Below are 15227 nucleotides of genomic sequence, written 5' to 3'. Positions count from 1 at the left end.
ATGTTATAAAATTTTAATAAATAAGTTAACACTTTTTCTATAGTGACTATATCATAATTTGTACTGTATATTTAAATAGAGATAGACAAGCGAGTCAAACAAAACTAAAGAAGACCATCCTAAATAAAAGCAAAAAAGATGACACAGTAGCTCATTAAAAAGCATACTATGAATTAATCTAAAGTGCTAAGATATTTCAGACTTCCCATGAGATTGCGCAGCAAAGTGATTTTCACAATTAAAGCCTGAGAAATCATTGAAATTTTTAGAAGTTAAGAAAAGTCTATTACTAGTAAAGTACAATCAAATATTGTTACAATTAATGATAGTAATGATAGTGTTTGTCTATTTTATTTTTTTGGTGAAAACATTTGTCTATTTTTAATGAAACTTTTGGGTGTTAATGTCATTGACTTGTTATATCTAATGGATGTTTTAGATTCTTTGTATGTTGATGGACATTTAGATATAATGATCTTTTATATTTGTGACTTAATTTTATTCATATTTCTGTCTTTTACCAGTAATTTTATTAATTTATTTTTATTTTTTGATAAAACATATGAAAAATATGAAAAATAAATTTTTTTATTAAACAGGCCAAAAGCCTGAGGAATGGCCCTGAGCCATTTGTTTAAAGGCCGGGCCTAGAAAATTAGGATATTTTTGAAATTTCAGCCATATAGGGTCAGCCCTTTTAAGCCTGAAAGCCCTGCAGGGCCAACCCTGAAAGGCCGGGCTGGCCTGTTTTCCCAACTCTATTAAGATCCAGTTAATTAATTTGAGAAGATTAAGAAAACTAAATAAATATTTTACTTAGTTTATTTGCATATTAAATGTGAGCACATCTTTCAATTGAGATTCTAACCTTGGTTTGTCACTTTGGTTTAAAACATTTTAAATCATGTGATATTTACAATAAATAATAATTTTATAGTATTATTTTGAATTAATTTATTAATTTTTAATGCTACCTACTATTAACTTTTTTTGGGTGACAACTAACTAGTATTAATTTTTATTGAATACAAACAATGTTATATACTTTTACTCTTCGAGTCTTAATTATGAGTTAATATAATTTTTGGTTCTTTAAATTTATCTTCATTTTGGTTTTGATTCTTCAAATTTTAAATCATAGGTTTTAATCTTTGAAAGGACAAAATGATCCAAGTTTTTATTAAATTATAAGGACTAATATTATAAATAAATAGAAATTTAAAGGATCAAAATTTATAGTTTGAAATTTGAGGGATCAAAACTAAAAAAAACTTGAGGGATCAAAATTTGTATTACCCGTTTAATTGTTAAATCATTCAATCCATTTCTCCATTTTAATGACATATTTGAAGTCAAAAGGAGAAAAACTTGAAGGCGGTGGTTTTAAGCGATAATATCAGAAACATGGAGGACAGATTGGAATAATATTACCCTCAAATTTGATGATGTATAGCAGTGATAGCACGCAGCCTGGGATATCATTCCTATCCTATATATTCTTCGCAGTCGTTAGCCAGCCTTCCTCTTTAGGTTTCAGACTTTCAGTATTCTCCTCTACTCTCAACGGTAGCATTTCATTTCTTCGTAAACCCTTCTTCGTTGCTTTTCGGGGAACGTCGTCGGACCTATGGCGTCTCAATCCGCCAATTTATGGGTCCTTTTGGGATTGGGCTTGGCTGGAATCCTGCTAATGACGAGGAAGTTCAAGAAGGTCATCAAAGAGGACTTTGGCGCTTTTGTCGAAAAGTTTCTTCTTGTTCCTCCGCCGCAGCCTGCTCCCCCTATAGCCCCTCACCCACTTACCGGCCTCACTTTCGCCGTTTCTGATGTGTAAGTCACTGCGGTTGTGCATTTTTGTTGCTTGGGAAAACTTGTGAAAGAAATGACAGAATAGGGAACATATGCTGCTGTTATGTGTCAGGGCTTGTGTTGATGGTTTCGGTAATGGAAGTACTTTTTTTTTTTAAATATCGAATTCGAAGTTCATCCCGTTAAGGGTTCTTTCAATCAGTTCTTAACTTTTGAACCGGGATATATTTATCTGGTGGTAGTTTCGCTTAAAGGGCTTTCTCCCGATTAAGGTTCTAGGTTCATGTCACCCCTTCGACCCCCAAAAATATTTTTTTTTCCAGAAGAAATTTTACTTTACATTCAGATCTTATCTACTTGCAGAACTAGAGCTGTTTGGCCTGTATTTGCAAACTTGCAATTGTTGATGAAGCTATTGCGGTTTCTAGTTTACAAAAATTTTATCATGCTGATCCAGGTTTGACATAAATGGATATGTTACCTCATTTGGCCATCCAGACTGGGCAAGAACGCATGGACCCGCTTCTCAGACATCTGCTGCAGTTTCTTCTCTTGTTGAAGGAGGTGCAACCTGCATTGGGAGAACCGTAGTAGATGAACTAGCATTTGGGTTGGTATCATATTCCCCCCCTATAGATTTAATTTGATGAGATATGAAAACTGATAGCTGCATACTGGGGGGGAACTCCCTTTCAATAGATGGTCATAGTTATCAATATCATCTGAATCATGATTCAAATAATCTGATTATAAAAGGTCCCAATGATACGAATACATGTTTGAATCAGAAGCAATCTTAAATTGACCATGAATTGTGTAATTCAACTCAACTCGGAAAAATCATGTAAAAATGTGTGAAAATCGTGAGATGCTTTGGAAATGTTCTAATTGTTGTCAAGTGTTAATTCAGCTTTATTATTAAAAAAAAAAAAAAGTGAAGAAGGATATCACTGTAAATTATTTCAAGGCCTTAACTATCGCAAATTTATGAGTATTAACGAGCTTATCTATGACTTATGTGTAACTTGCTTTCATCCCTTGAAGTTGTGATTACTCTAAGTTGTTTTTTCTTTTTCGTTTTGATTGTTACTGAATCTTAGAATGGACGCTCAAATATTTTTTTCCCATACATGATACATGTGATCTGAAAACTATATAAATGATTTCCATATAAAAGCCCTAGACAATGTGACTTTGTGTTCTCTGTAATATTAACTCCTGTTACATATCTTGATTTGGGAAATTTATGTTTCTTTTTGGTCTTTCTTACATTCAGTATCAGTGGTGAAAACAAGCATTTTGGAACACCAACCAATCCCGCTGTACATGCTCGAGTACCAGGTGGCTCCTGTGGTGGTGCTGCTGTGGCTGTTGCTGCTGATTTGGTTGAATTTTCTCTAGGTGGGCTGTTTTTTGTCTTTTTAGTTGTTCGTGCTACTTGTTTGGTTTTATAATGACACGGGGTGAATTTGCTGTAACTAACTGAATTTCTGGATCTATATGTTTACTTTTTTTGTTGTTAATACATAATACTAATCGAATTGTTGCCAACTGCACTGTAACACTCAGGTTTCCTATTGATGCGTTGCTAGTTCATTCGCACTAGTGGATGGCATTAAATTTATGCTTTAAGTAGTTGAATGTTGTGGAAATTAACTAAATTTCTGAAGAAATGGACTGATACCTTCATCTATATTCTACATACTGTCGGCTTTTTATTATATGGATATGACATGTTGAATTCAAGTATAAATCTGTCTATACTATTAATAGGATAGTCGCCAACACAGCAAAAACATAGGATAATCTCTGTCTGTTTTTTATTCCAGAATATGGAACAAGTTTTAAAGGATTGGTGGCATTGATCCTGCAGCTCAAATGCATCAAGATCTGAGAGATTTTAGGATATAACAAAATAGATAGTGACAAGTAATTAAATCTCCTTATAAGCTAGAACAACAACAACAAAGTTTTATCCTACTAGGTGGAGTCAACTACATGGGTCGTACAATGCCATTGGGCTCTATCCAAAGCCCAATCTTTGGATATATGTTAATTGAAAGATTTTACTCAATAACTTGATGAAGTGTTCTCTTTGGCCTTCCCCCATCTTTTTATAGGGGACTCCATGTTGTTTGATCAACCCTTCTTATTGGTGCATCCAAAGGCCTTCTTTGCACGTGACCAAACAATTTGAAACCATTTTTTACCATTTTCTTATCAATAGCAGCTACTCCAACTTTTCGATAGATGTGTTTAGTACGAATCTTATTTTTTCTTGTATGACCATGTATTCCTCTTAGCATTCTCATCTTTGCCAACATTCACTACCATATAGCATTGCTGGTCTTATAGCAGGGTGATAAAACTTTCCTTTAACCTCCTTATAACCTGGAACAAACAGCAGAAAATACCATATTAAATGATTAAGTGCCAAAGAAATCTCTAAAAATTAGCAGGAATAATAGCTTGCTAAAGAATAATGTTTTGCTAACACCAGCTGCAGGTGGGCCATACCTCTCAAGGGAAAGGCAATGAATCAGGACCTTGGTCGCTTGATAAAATTATGTTAATCTAAGAGGGTAGGAAAGACTATCTGTTTCAAGTTTTGGACTGCTGAATTTGAATTGTTAAAATTTGGGGGATGGTCCGTTGGCAGCATGAGGTACCTCTTCTTGAAGAGGTCATCTTAGTAACCCTAGACTGTTGTTCAATCATCTACTGTTCAATGCCCCTCTTAATTTCTCTCTCTTTTTTTTTTTTTTGGAGGTAAGATCAGATCATTTGTGGTTATTTCTTTTCAAGGTTTTCTCACCCTGTGTTCTTGCTGCATTCTTGCTTGACTCTGGTGAATCCCTGTGTATTTTTTACCGTTTCGATTTCCAACCACAAAAAGAATTAGGTTCAAGAATGGATTTAAAACATAACGAATACTTGGATGCATTGTTAGTTAAAACTTAAAACGTTGCAAAGACCTTTATATTTATAATTTAATATGCTCTGTTGATGAAGATAAATGAAGGTATAATTTGTAAAATCGACTTATTATCTTGTTTTACTTAATGGAATCATTACTTGAGTCTGAAAAGTCTTGTCTGCTTTTATGCCTTTGTTTTATGTCAGGTATCGATACTGTTGGAGGGGTAAGAGTACCAGCTGGATTTTGTGGTGTTCTAGGATTTAGACCTTCGTATGGGGCTGTTTCTCATATGGGAATTATTCCTGTTTCAACAAGCCTGGACACTGTTGGTACAGATGATTCATTATTTCTTCTCTTTCTAATAAACTGTTCATTTATGATAACAAGTGCCTTATCATATGGCTTCATGGCAGACTCATAATCTTGTACAGGTTGGTTTGCGAAAGATCCTAAAGTTTTGAACCGCATTGGCCATATACTGTTGCCAGCATCATTTGTTATTCCTCGCCATCCTCGACAGATTATAATAGCAGATGATTGTTTTCAACATATAAATGTTCCTTTGGATAAGAGTTCTCAGGTGGTGATTAAATCCGCAGAGAAACTTTTTGGAAGTATGTTCTTTTGCTTTATGCTTCTTTTTAGCAAGGTTTATTCTTATGACCATTAGAAGTTCTTTATTGCATGCATGTTGTTGTCTTTCCAAGTAACTTCTCTGTTGCATATTCAAATGCACTATATTTTTTGGTAACATAAATTGTCTCCAGGGCAAGTACTAAAGCATATGAATCTTGCGGACTACATAAGTTCCAAAGTTCCCAGCTTGAAAGCGGCAGCCAGCCAGCATGTAAATGGTGAACTGAAAGATTCTTCACTGAAATTACTTGCCAATGTTATGCAGTTTCTTCAGAGGTCAGTTATTTTATTTGTAATATAGAACTTTTGTTATAAATTATAAGCTTCAAATTTGTTAAATACATTCTGTTTGATGGGTTTTCCACAAATTTTATGTTTGCATATCCATCTTCCCAACTATTGGTAAACAGGTAAATAGCTATGTGATTTGAAAGTAATGTGAACTGGGTCTTTATCACGTCTGATATCTGTTTTTCATTTTATCTTCTTTTTTGTTCATGTTTATTTAGATCTCTGTAATATGATTGTCTAGACAATTTGGATATTATAGTGATTGTTGTATGAATCTGCTTGTTCAGACATGAATTTAGACTCAAGCATAAGGACTGGATGAACGCAGAAAAGCCTACGTTGCATCCTGCTATCTCAGCTCAGTTGCAAGAGAAGTTTGAGGTATCAGATGCAGATGTTGAAAAGTGGAAATCCGTCAGAGATGAGATGCGTATTGCTGTTAATACTCTTCTGAAGGTAGTGAACTTATGACTATAGACCATATTGCACCTATTCATTCAATTGCTTTGGTGTCAGATAATGCCTTTTGATTCTGAGTAAGCAAAAGGGGAATCAGTAACCAGAATCTTTTCATCCTATTGGCAGAAACATTGCTAAACAAACTTTTGAAAATGCACACAATGTATATAACAGAACTTATGAAAAATCAGCCCTAGGAAAATATGACAGTTACTTCTCAAGCAATAGCATTTTGTATCTTTGTGGCATAAATCTCTCAATTGTCTTTGGTGCTATTTGATTCTTGTTTGGAGCATTTGGTTCACAGACCACCCAACTGAAAAAAAGGGGTGAAAGTGGAACTTTCACAAAAGCGTGGAACTACAAAGTTTATATATTGACTAGGAAAAAATATTTTGCTAAATTTTAATTATTAGTTTTTGGTTGCTTTTAAGGATGAAGGAGTTTTGGTGATCCCCACAGTAGCTGATTTTCCTCCAAAATTGGGTGGGAAGGAGATCCTGTCAGAGGACTATCAATCTCGGGCATTTAGTTTGTTGAGTATTGCTAGCGTATCAGGTTGCTGTCAGGTAAATATTGTATACTTCTTTTGCAATTTGGGCTTACTTCCATCTTTTATATACATAGGGGATCATTGGCCTCCTTGCCAATGCTGTAGGTGGAGGGTGGCAACCTTCACAGTCTTGTTTTAGACCGAATTGTTACCTAATAGACGACAAAGTGTATGGATATTGAAGTCATTTCCTCATATTGTCATGCGTTAGTGGGCTTAGAGAATGACTTAAATACCCTTGCATTAATTATATATGGATTTTGTCCCACAAATATAGATGTTGCTAGCCTCTATAGTAACACTGAGGAGATTATTAATATGCATAGAGAACTGCACCTAAATAAGAAAGATGTAGAACTCCTAAGCTGTTCCATTTTTATGGATTTTGCTGCTATTCATCTTTGATGCATATCATCTGATAACATGTGCTTTCAGGTCTCCATTCCAATGGGAATTCATGACAAGTGTCCTCTATCGGTGTCCTTGATAGCTCGACATGGTGGTGATCGCTTTTTGCTGGATACAGTACAGGCCATGTACACAACACTCCAAGAGCAGGCTGAGATTGCCGCTAAACCTAAATCATCGAGAAATGTTGTCACTCAGGAACAATCTGCTGAAATTGCAAAGGAGAAGGTATTGCTGTCATGAATTGGATACATGTGGCACTAAAATTCACTTTATTGTAATTTAGAATGTTGCTAGCATAATGCTGTGTGGTTCACTTACCCATGAACTTACCATTTGAAGACCTGCGTTATAAAGTGGAAGTTGACTGGTGATCATGAATTTGTCAATAATTTTGGTAGGTTTAAACATGGCATGCTTGTTTCATTTTGTTTCTTAATTGTGCACGTATCAATGTCATTTCATTTGGATGTCTCCATGCTATTGAAAATTAGTGCTTTGCTTCTACATGATGGGTCCCCTTCTGACCTGAATTAGAAAAAAAGGCTATATTCTATGAATGCCTTTGATGTAGAATGCCAACCAACCAATTATAGTTTCATTTCATTTAAACTTTCTGCTTAATGAAATATTTCCTTCTGCCTACTTGTGTTTTGAAATGTCATTCCAATTTCTGACTAGTCTGTACAAGTTCTGGAAGAATCTCTATTCAGAGACTGAAAACCAATTTTGAGTTTCCTGCTTTGTTTGATGATGTTCCTTAGAAGCACAATTTTTAAGCTTTTGGTTGAGATTGATATCTCTCCGTTGACAATTGAATGTTGAGAAAATGGTTTGCGTCTCCAATCCATGTTTCTTGTTACACTTTTCCATCTGGTGCAGTTTAAGAAAGTTTCAAGGGAGTTCCTTTCTTTCCCTCAAATCGTTTTCTTCTGATCTACTTTTATGTTTTTCCTCTGAGCTAAACTCGGTGAAACTTTGTCTTCCTTAGATCTAATGGTCCTTTTGTTATTACTATCTATAGTATTATTGGATTAAATGTTTGAGAGGTCTTTTAAATTGGATTTATGTAGTATGTTTCACTGAATTGTTCCAAGAAATCGTAGATCTATCATGTAACTTGTAAATAATGTGCCCTTCTATTTTCAAAAAGCTGGCCAATATAATTTTCTTCTTCCATTTGTTTTGAGTACATGAGAAGTACTGAGACCATGTCTTTCACCCCTTTCTCTTACACATGTTCGTATGTACTGTGTTTTAAGTAGTTGTCAAACCTTAAATAGGATTTCCATTTGTATTTCTCTAGAACCTAGCTGCAGCTGAGTTCTTGATCTGCAGTCTTCTCTTTATCTCTTCTTTTCTGTTGGATTTCCTCCCCTTAATTCTTTTTCTTTTGGTTTGTCATTCAATGATTCAGGGAAATCAAGCATTCAAAGATAAGCAGTGGCAGAGAGCCATTGGGTTCTATACAGAAGCTATCAAACTCAGTGGGAATAATGCAACTTATTACAGCAACAGGGCTGCAGCATATCTTGAACTTGGGAGGTAGTGTTTCATTCTTGCAACTTGCTAGTTTAACCTCATGGTTGTCTTGCCAATATTTGATATATATATATGTATATATTTTTTTTAATCCTGTACATGCAGCTTCATTCAAGCCGAGGCAGATTGTACAAAAGCAATTCAGCTTGATAAAAAGGTGACCCCTGTCTTCTGTGATCTTTGAAGTTCTATGCGACAGTACTATTGATGGTTTTGTGATTATATGTTATTACTATGGATGACCAACACTAATCTTTATTTCAAATATGTATGGATTCTTTGACCCAAAAAAAAGTATGGATTCAACATCCCGATGATGAAATTTGGTGACGAAATATCTGGTTTACCATTACTACAAAGATAAATTCTGAGTCTGACCCAGCAAAAGCAAAATGGTCTTGTAAAATTTCAAGCCCATTTCTGGTCTGTAATTGAGTGCTGCAGTTTACTTGCCAGATAAATAAAATTTTAGGAAAAAGTTTTTCAACATCCCCTCTGAACCAAGCCTAAACAAATGTGCTGCTTTTGTTGTTACTTTGTGCGTCATGTCCAACTAGAAACCAAATGTACGGTTAGAGTCAGGTAGGCCATGTGCTTTTGTGACAGATAACTTGTTTGGACTGGAATGTGACTGTTTTATGGCATGTTAAAATAGCCTTTAATCTTTTGTTTGTTGTAGAATGTCAAAGCCTATTTCCGAAGAGGGACAGCAAGAGAGATGCTAGGCTACTACAAGGAGGCAGTTGATGGTAAGCTCTTCCATTCTTTTCACATATTTGTTCTTGCTTGTTAGGTAGTTATCATGTTATTTGAAATTAAGTTAAGCGGTTAAGAACCATGAGTGCTTAATTCGAGTTGGAGATGTGAACGTCATATTTCGCTTAAAAACTATTGGACAGTCCAATTCTGCAACTTCATTAAGAGGGCTTGCCACCAATTTATCCTCTTTTTTATCTGAACATTTCAGATTATGGGCTCATCAATTCTTTATTCTGCAGATTTTAAATATGTTCTTGTACTTGAGCCAACAAACAAAAGGGCAGCTTCCTCTCTTGAAAAATTGAAGGCACTATTCTAATAGGGTGCCTGAATATGAACAAGACTGAGGGCTCAGTTGATTGGTTTTTACCCACACGCTCCCGACAATGGTGATCCAGATGCTATTGGGGGAAATCAAATTGCGTTTCTAGTTGTAGTCATACAGGAGTAATGTAGAATGTGGTTTCTGCAGAAGAAAAAGATATGTATGATTTTTTGTCCTTTCTGGCAAGACAATTAAGAGACATGGAAACCATTTAGTGTTCATTCTCATTTCTCAGCATTTGTATTTTGTATCAGGTTCTATTACACTAGTAATCCTCGTTTGCCAGGAGGTGGTCCAATTTTGCTTCTTAGGATAGATTCGGATTGTAATATAGCAGTCAAGTGAGGCATAGTGCTCCTTGGTATCCAATTATGCAATACTCTTGCAATAATTTGCTCTGATCAGTGCTCAGTTTTGCCCAACCAAAGTGCTTCATATGTTGGTTTTCTTGTGTTCCACAAATTGTAGGATGTGTAGCCAGTTCTATTTCTCCTTGCATGGCAGGTACGTTTGCGTGTATTTGCATACGTATACATACATGTATGCATTTATTAACGAATAAAAGAAAATAATTGCCATATTCAGTGAGAAGTTTGTCTGAAAAACTTAAAATGCTGGTTTTTATTAATGTTTTATTTCGCTCTTGTCTGAGTTGTTCTCAGGTGGCAGAGTCTAGAGAAGTTAAATAACAAGGGTAACCAATAGAGGAAAACAATCTAAGAAAATAATTAGTCTGGCATAACTTGGTAAAATGTAAATTGATGATATCTTCAGCTGGGGGAGCCAAAGGCCGGTATTTGTCTTCTGTTCGTACCATCATGATGGGAGATTCCACCCAACCCTGCATTATGCCAACATCTTAATTTTCAGAACTCGAGGGAAACAGCCTAAGAGAGCCATGGCCTTAATGAATTGATGAATTGGTTCTTCCATAGCAATTGAGAACATAAAAGGAATATTTGATGAATTTCTATCTCTATCTGCAGATGAATGGTGACACCATAAAATAGTCAAATTGTAATAAAGATGCGGGACTAAAAGCTAATTTGTCATAAAGAAGTACATTGGAGTTTAACCGTTTTCTTTTTTAGGGGAACTAAAGATTGAAAATTATAATCATCTAACGTTAGAGAGAGCGGTAAAGCAACAGTTAGAAGTTTAAACATTTGACTCCGTACAATTCCGTATTAATAATTGTTAATTGTTGTCATGTTGAAAAAAAATAGAATATATACTACCTTCGCTCCTAATTATAAGAGCTAATTGACTAATTTGAAGAGATTAAAGAAAGAAGTTAAGTTAGTTATTTGTAATAAATATATATTATCTTTCCTAAAATATTCTTACTAATCAAGTGTATTGGCTAGAACTATCATTGCCAGAATGACTTTCTTGAAAAAAAAATGCATAAATTTGAGAGACAAAATGGATTGGGTTTTTATATTTAGAACCAAAAAAGTCAAACAAAGTTTTATATTAAGAACCAAAGGTAGTAACTAATTACGCACGCACCCATATATATATAAATTCCAGAAAAAATAATCTCTGAAAATAAATATATAAAATATAATTTCCTGGGCTTCTAAAAACGAGACGATTAATTTAATTAAATTAAAAATGAAAAAGAAAAGAAGCGGGAAAGCACCTGTTTAGTGATGGAGGGCAGTCCATGGGAGGAATGATGGGACGCCACGTTGCAGGGGAAGCTCAAAAATAGGAGTCAGCGTCAAGGCGTTGAAGTGCCATCCATTTGGGAACCGATTCTGCCGGTCATCCCCCTCGCAGAGCAGCCCCCTCCTCCTTTGCCTCCTCATTTTTCTATTCAATCAAGCCCTCCGCCATAGCCCCGCCAAAAATATAACCGAATCCTGGTGGGCCCCACTTTTCCGTTTCCTTGATTTCTCATTTCTCTTCCTCATTTAATTTATCTGATTAACTAATGTTAATGATCGACGTTTCTTCTCTCGTTTCAGAGCAACAGGGATTTCATACCATTGTGTTTGATTAATAATTGGAATTGCAGTGAGATATCACAAGAGGCAGGGAGATTGAAAATCAATGGCGGACTCACCTGCTGAACCTGAACTTCCTCACTTGGACCAAATGCTTGGCCTTCTCAGGATTCACATCAAGCGTGGTATCAATCTCGCTGTTCGTGATGTTCGTAGCAGCGATCCTTACATCGTCGTCAAGATGGGCAAGCAGGTCTCTTATCTTCCTTTTCACTTCTTTCTCTGTTTTTGATGTTCAACTTTTCTCGCATTGATTTCGTGTATGCTTCTCCTTTTTGCTCGATTGCATTCTAGACCTCCGCCGAATAATTAATACTCGTCTTGTTTCGCCCGCAATGATGATTCCTTGCTGATATGTAATTGCTTTTAACATTACGGCCGCATTGATTTGGACTCCCGTGGGGATCTTGTTGTTTATTCTTTGGTTGTTTCCACTTTTCTATATGCTGTATCAACGATTGCTGTCGTGTGGAATTATTATGCTCTTTTATTCCCGTCTAGTTTAGGTCTAAGGTGCTGATTATTGGCCATACTCCCAAGATTTGGTCTATTTTTAATGGTGGTTTGATTATTGCTTAAATTTCTATCAGAAGAACTCATATTCAAATTTCCTTGAGCATGTACTTAAACATAATTTTTATACAATATATAATCAAATCACAAATGCCTCTATTTTTGTTCTTCCTGCTGCAAATTATCTTGATGCAAATTCTGCCTACATATGAATAAATTGTCTGGGTTTTTTTCCCTCGCATTTTTTATATTCACGTAAAATTTTTCGGTCAGGTTCATATTTAAATTACTCAAGGAAGCTCCTCTCTTTTTTTATTGCAAATAATTTTAGTTTTAGATTGTAGATTGGAAAGTCTTCTGCAAGTGGATATTTTATTGTAATTAACTCTTTCTCTTTGCATATATTCATCAGCAACGCATTAAGTTTGGTGTAAAGTTTTAAGGACAATATATTGTTATCTTAGTACAATTATACAGTGTCTAATAACACAAGAAATAATTCGAAGGTGATTCTTGTTTCCAATCCTTACTGATGGCAACAAGAGGTATTTTTAATTCCCTATTTGGACTGAGCAAACTTGAGTTATTAGGATTGTATCTTGTCACGAGATGAGTTATTTTTCTGTTGTTTTTTTTTTTTTGGTTACATGGTATTTTTCTGTTTCACTTCTTATTCCAACATGCTTCAATCATGCATAAATGCCTGAGTAGTTGTTTTTCTTTAACTATGTACAACCATGCATCTTTTGCCAGAAACTCAAGACTCGCGTTATTGAGAAGGATGTTAATCCTGAGTGGAATGAAGAACTTACGCTCTCTGTTGTGGACCCGAAGCTTCCGGTAATATTGGTAAGATTATTGTACATCTTTCTCAAGTATGAACCTTCCTGAGCTAATTCCTGCCTTTTCATCTCCCAAATATGATGAAGTACATAGCTTTTTGATTCAAGACTAAATGAAAAATTAATACTCATATTGTAGTGTCTATGCCACTCGTTGGAATGAGAATAAGTATCTAGAAAAAAGAAAAGGTAGTCAATCGCCAATTGTGAATCTACACACACAGACATCCACCTGAACAGCTTACTAGTAATAAACACCAATTTAGCACCTCACGGATTGCTCTGCTTTGAATTTTGAAGCAATAAAACTTTCTTGTTTTCTTTTTGCTTCTGTTCTCCCCCCCCTCCCCAAAACACAACACGCTCTGGGCGTCATATTTCTATTCTTTTCAACTAGGATAATATGGCCCTAGTGTTTTCAAATGATGGTAGTGTAGAAACTTCATAAGGTTTGTACTGTTCTCACTCGAATGATATGTACATAATAAATATATCTTGACCTCAAATGTTTTGTGACTCTAGGTACAAAAGCACTTCTGTCCATATCAATTAGAGTGATCTAATTCCACTAGGGGGGAAAATCTCTTTGAAAAAGGAGAGTGCGCTCTCTTTGCCGTAACTTCCTTTGCTCTTTTTCATTTTTAAAAAAAAAAAAAATCTCTTTCCCCCTCTATTTGCTTCTTTTGGTTTCGGTGCTCTGAGACACTGAAATATCAAGTATCAATCTCCTAGGTCCCGTTTGGGTTAATCAATGAAAAAGGAATCGATTCTGTAATACATGAATACTCTTTTTATCATTACTGAATACCTATTTCGTCTTTTTTACTCCTATCATTCAATTTGCTTATATATTATATTATATTACCTCCGGTCCTAATAATAAGACCTTATTTAGCATATGAATCAGGCGCCTTAATTTTACACCAAAATCTTGATCTCTTTGTGAGTGCAGACCGTGTATGACCATGATACCTGGAGCCCAGATGACCCAATGGGAGATGCAGAGTTTGATATCATTCCATTTCTAGAAGCCTTGAGGATGCAAGTATCGGACCTCCCCGACGGTACAATTATAACAAGAGTGCAACCAAGCAGGCAAAACTGCCTAGCAGAGGAAAGCTGCATTGTGTTTAACGATGGCAAGATTATCCAAGACATGGCCCTCAGATTGCGACATGTCGAGAGTGGCGAACTCGAAATCCAACTGCAATGGATTGAGCTTCCACGTGCTAAGTAGGGTTCAGAACTTGACTTTTCTGCTTCTCTTGGTCGTCCTCTTCATCAAAACATCTTATCATGTACGTGTTTGTTGGTTTTTTCTCCTTCACTTACTGCCGACACCCTCAGTTCTGCAAGGGGACTCGGCAGCTCTTCTCAACGTGTTGTTTCATGAGCCCGTAAATAACATGTTGATGATTGATGTGTGATGAGGGAAAATCTTATCTTAGTTTGTGGAACCATTCTGTGATTTTACACCCCCACCCCAATATATACCCTAATCCATATTTCCTAATCATTTGGTCTGATATGCTCTAATGCCTTTTGAACGGCCGAATTTTCAATAGGAAGTCTCCCGAGATTACTCGTTTGGTGTACAAAATTTGATATATATCTTTAATCCAAATAATAATAAAAATAAATGCTATGAAAAAATGCTTCTCAATTCTTTCTTCCAAGGGGGTCTAGAAAAAAAATTCCTAGTGATTCATTGAATCCATCAGTAGTTACACCTACTCTGCCCTTTTGTACTCGACTATTCGTCTTGTTCCTAGAAGGATATTTGCATCATAATTTTTTAACCATTATGAAAAGTACTTGTAAATAAACAAACAAAACAAATAGAGATATATGGATCTCATGATGAGTGCAAAACTCCTTGTTCTGTAGGATTACTCGTAACAAGCTCTTTCAAAGCCGCTGGTGCAGAGGAGGAAAACATGATCAATTTTCCATTGTAATTTTACTAGTCAACGATGTGCTATACTTAAAAGAACTAATCAAGTTGTGACGTGGCTCTTTCTGGTGGAAATATTTATATGTAATTGAACACCAGCAATAATAATATCATATCGGTACTCGAGGCTTACATTTAAACTGAAATTAATTCTTTGAATGGAAGATCAGCTTTGACAATTGATTGTTGTTACATGTGGTACTA

General features: G+C 35.5%; 2 protein-coding genes across 2 annotated transcripts; both read left to right on the top strand.

Moving 5' to 3' along the window:
* Positions 1 to 1478: 1478 nt before the first annotated feature.
* LOC114760346 (translocon at the outer membrane of chloroplasts 64) lies at positions 1479 to 10135 on the top strand. Its single transcript, XM_028949609.1, has 13 exons — positions 1479 to 1830; positions 2267 to 2419; positions 3086 to 3210; positions 4933 to 5058; positions 5161 to 5343; positions 5497 to 5641; positions 5944 to 6112; positions 6550 to 6684; positions 7104 to 7304; positions 8494 to 8621; positions 8724 to 8775; positions 9298 to 9367; positions 9617 to 10135. Exons 1-13 carry the CDS (start codon positions 1628 to 1630, stop codon positions 9694 to 9696), a joined length of 1770 nt encoding a protein of 589 aa, XP_028805442.1. The 5' UTR covers positions 1479 to 1627; the 3' UTR covers positions 9697 to 10135.
* Positions 10136 to 11719: 1584 nt separating this feature from the next.
* On the top strand, positions 11720 to 14547 carry LOC114760290 (protein C2-DOMAIN ABA-RELATED 4-like). The gene is made up of 3 exons (XM_028949546.1): positions 11720 to 11907; positions 12981 to 13076; positions 14022 to 14547. The coding sequence occupies exons 1-3, from the start codon at positions 11761 to 11763 to the stop codon at positions 14304 to 14306; spliced, it is 528 nt and encodes a 175-aa protein (XP_028805379.1). The 5' UTR covers positions 11720 to 11760; the 3' UTR covers positions 14307 to 14547.
* Positions 14548 to 15227: the final 680 nt, after the last annotated feature.

The sequence above is a fragment of the Neltuma alba genome, unplaced genomic scaffold (genome assembly GCF_004799145.2).
Source record: "Neltuma alba isolate B1F8T4 unplaced genomic scaffold, ASM479914v2 tig00010970_pilon, whole genome shotgun sequence".
NCBI classification, from domain to species: Eukaryota; Viridiplantae; Streptophyta; class Magnoliopsida; order Fabales; family Fabaceae; genus Neltuma; species Neltuma alba.
Note: the sequence above shows the minus strand (reverse complement) of the source record. Positions and strands in the feature narration are given on the sequence as shown.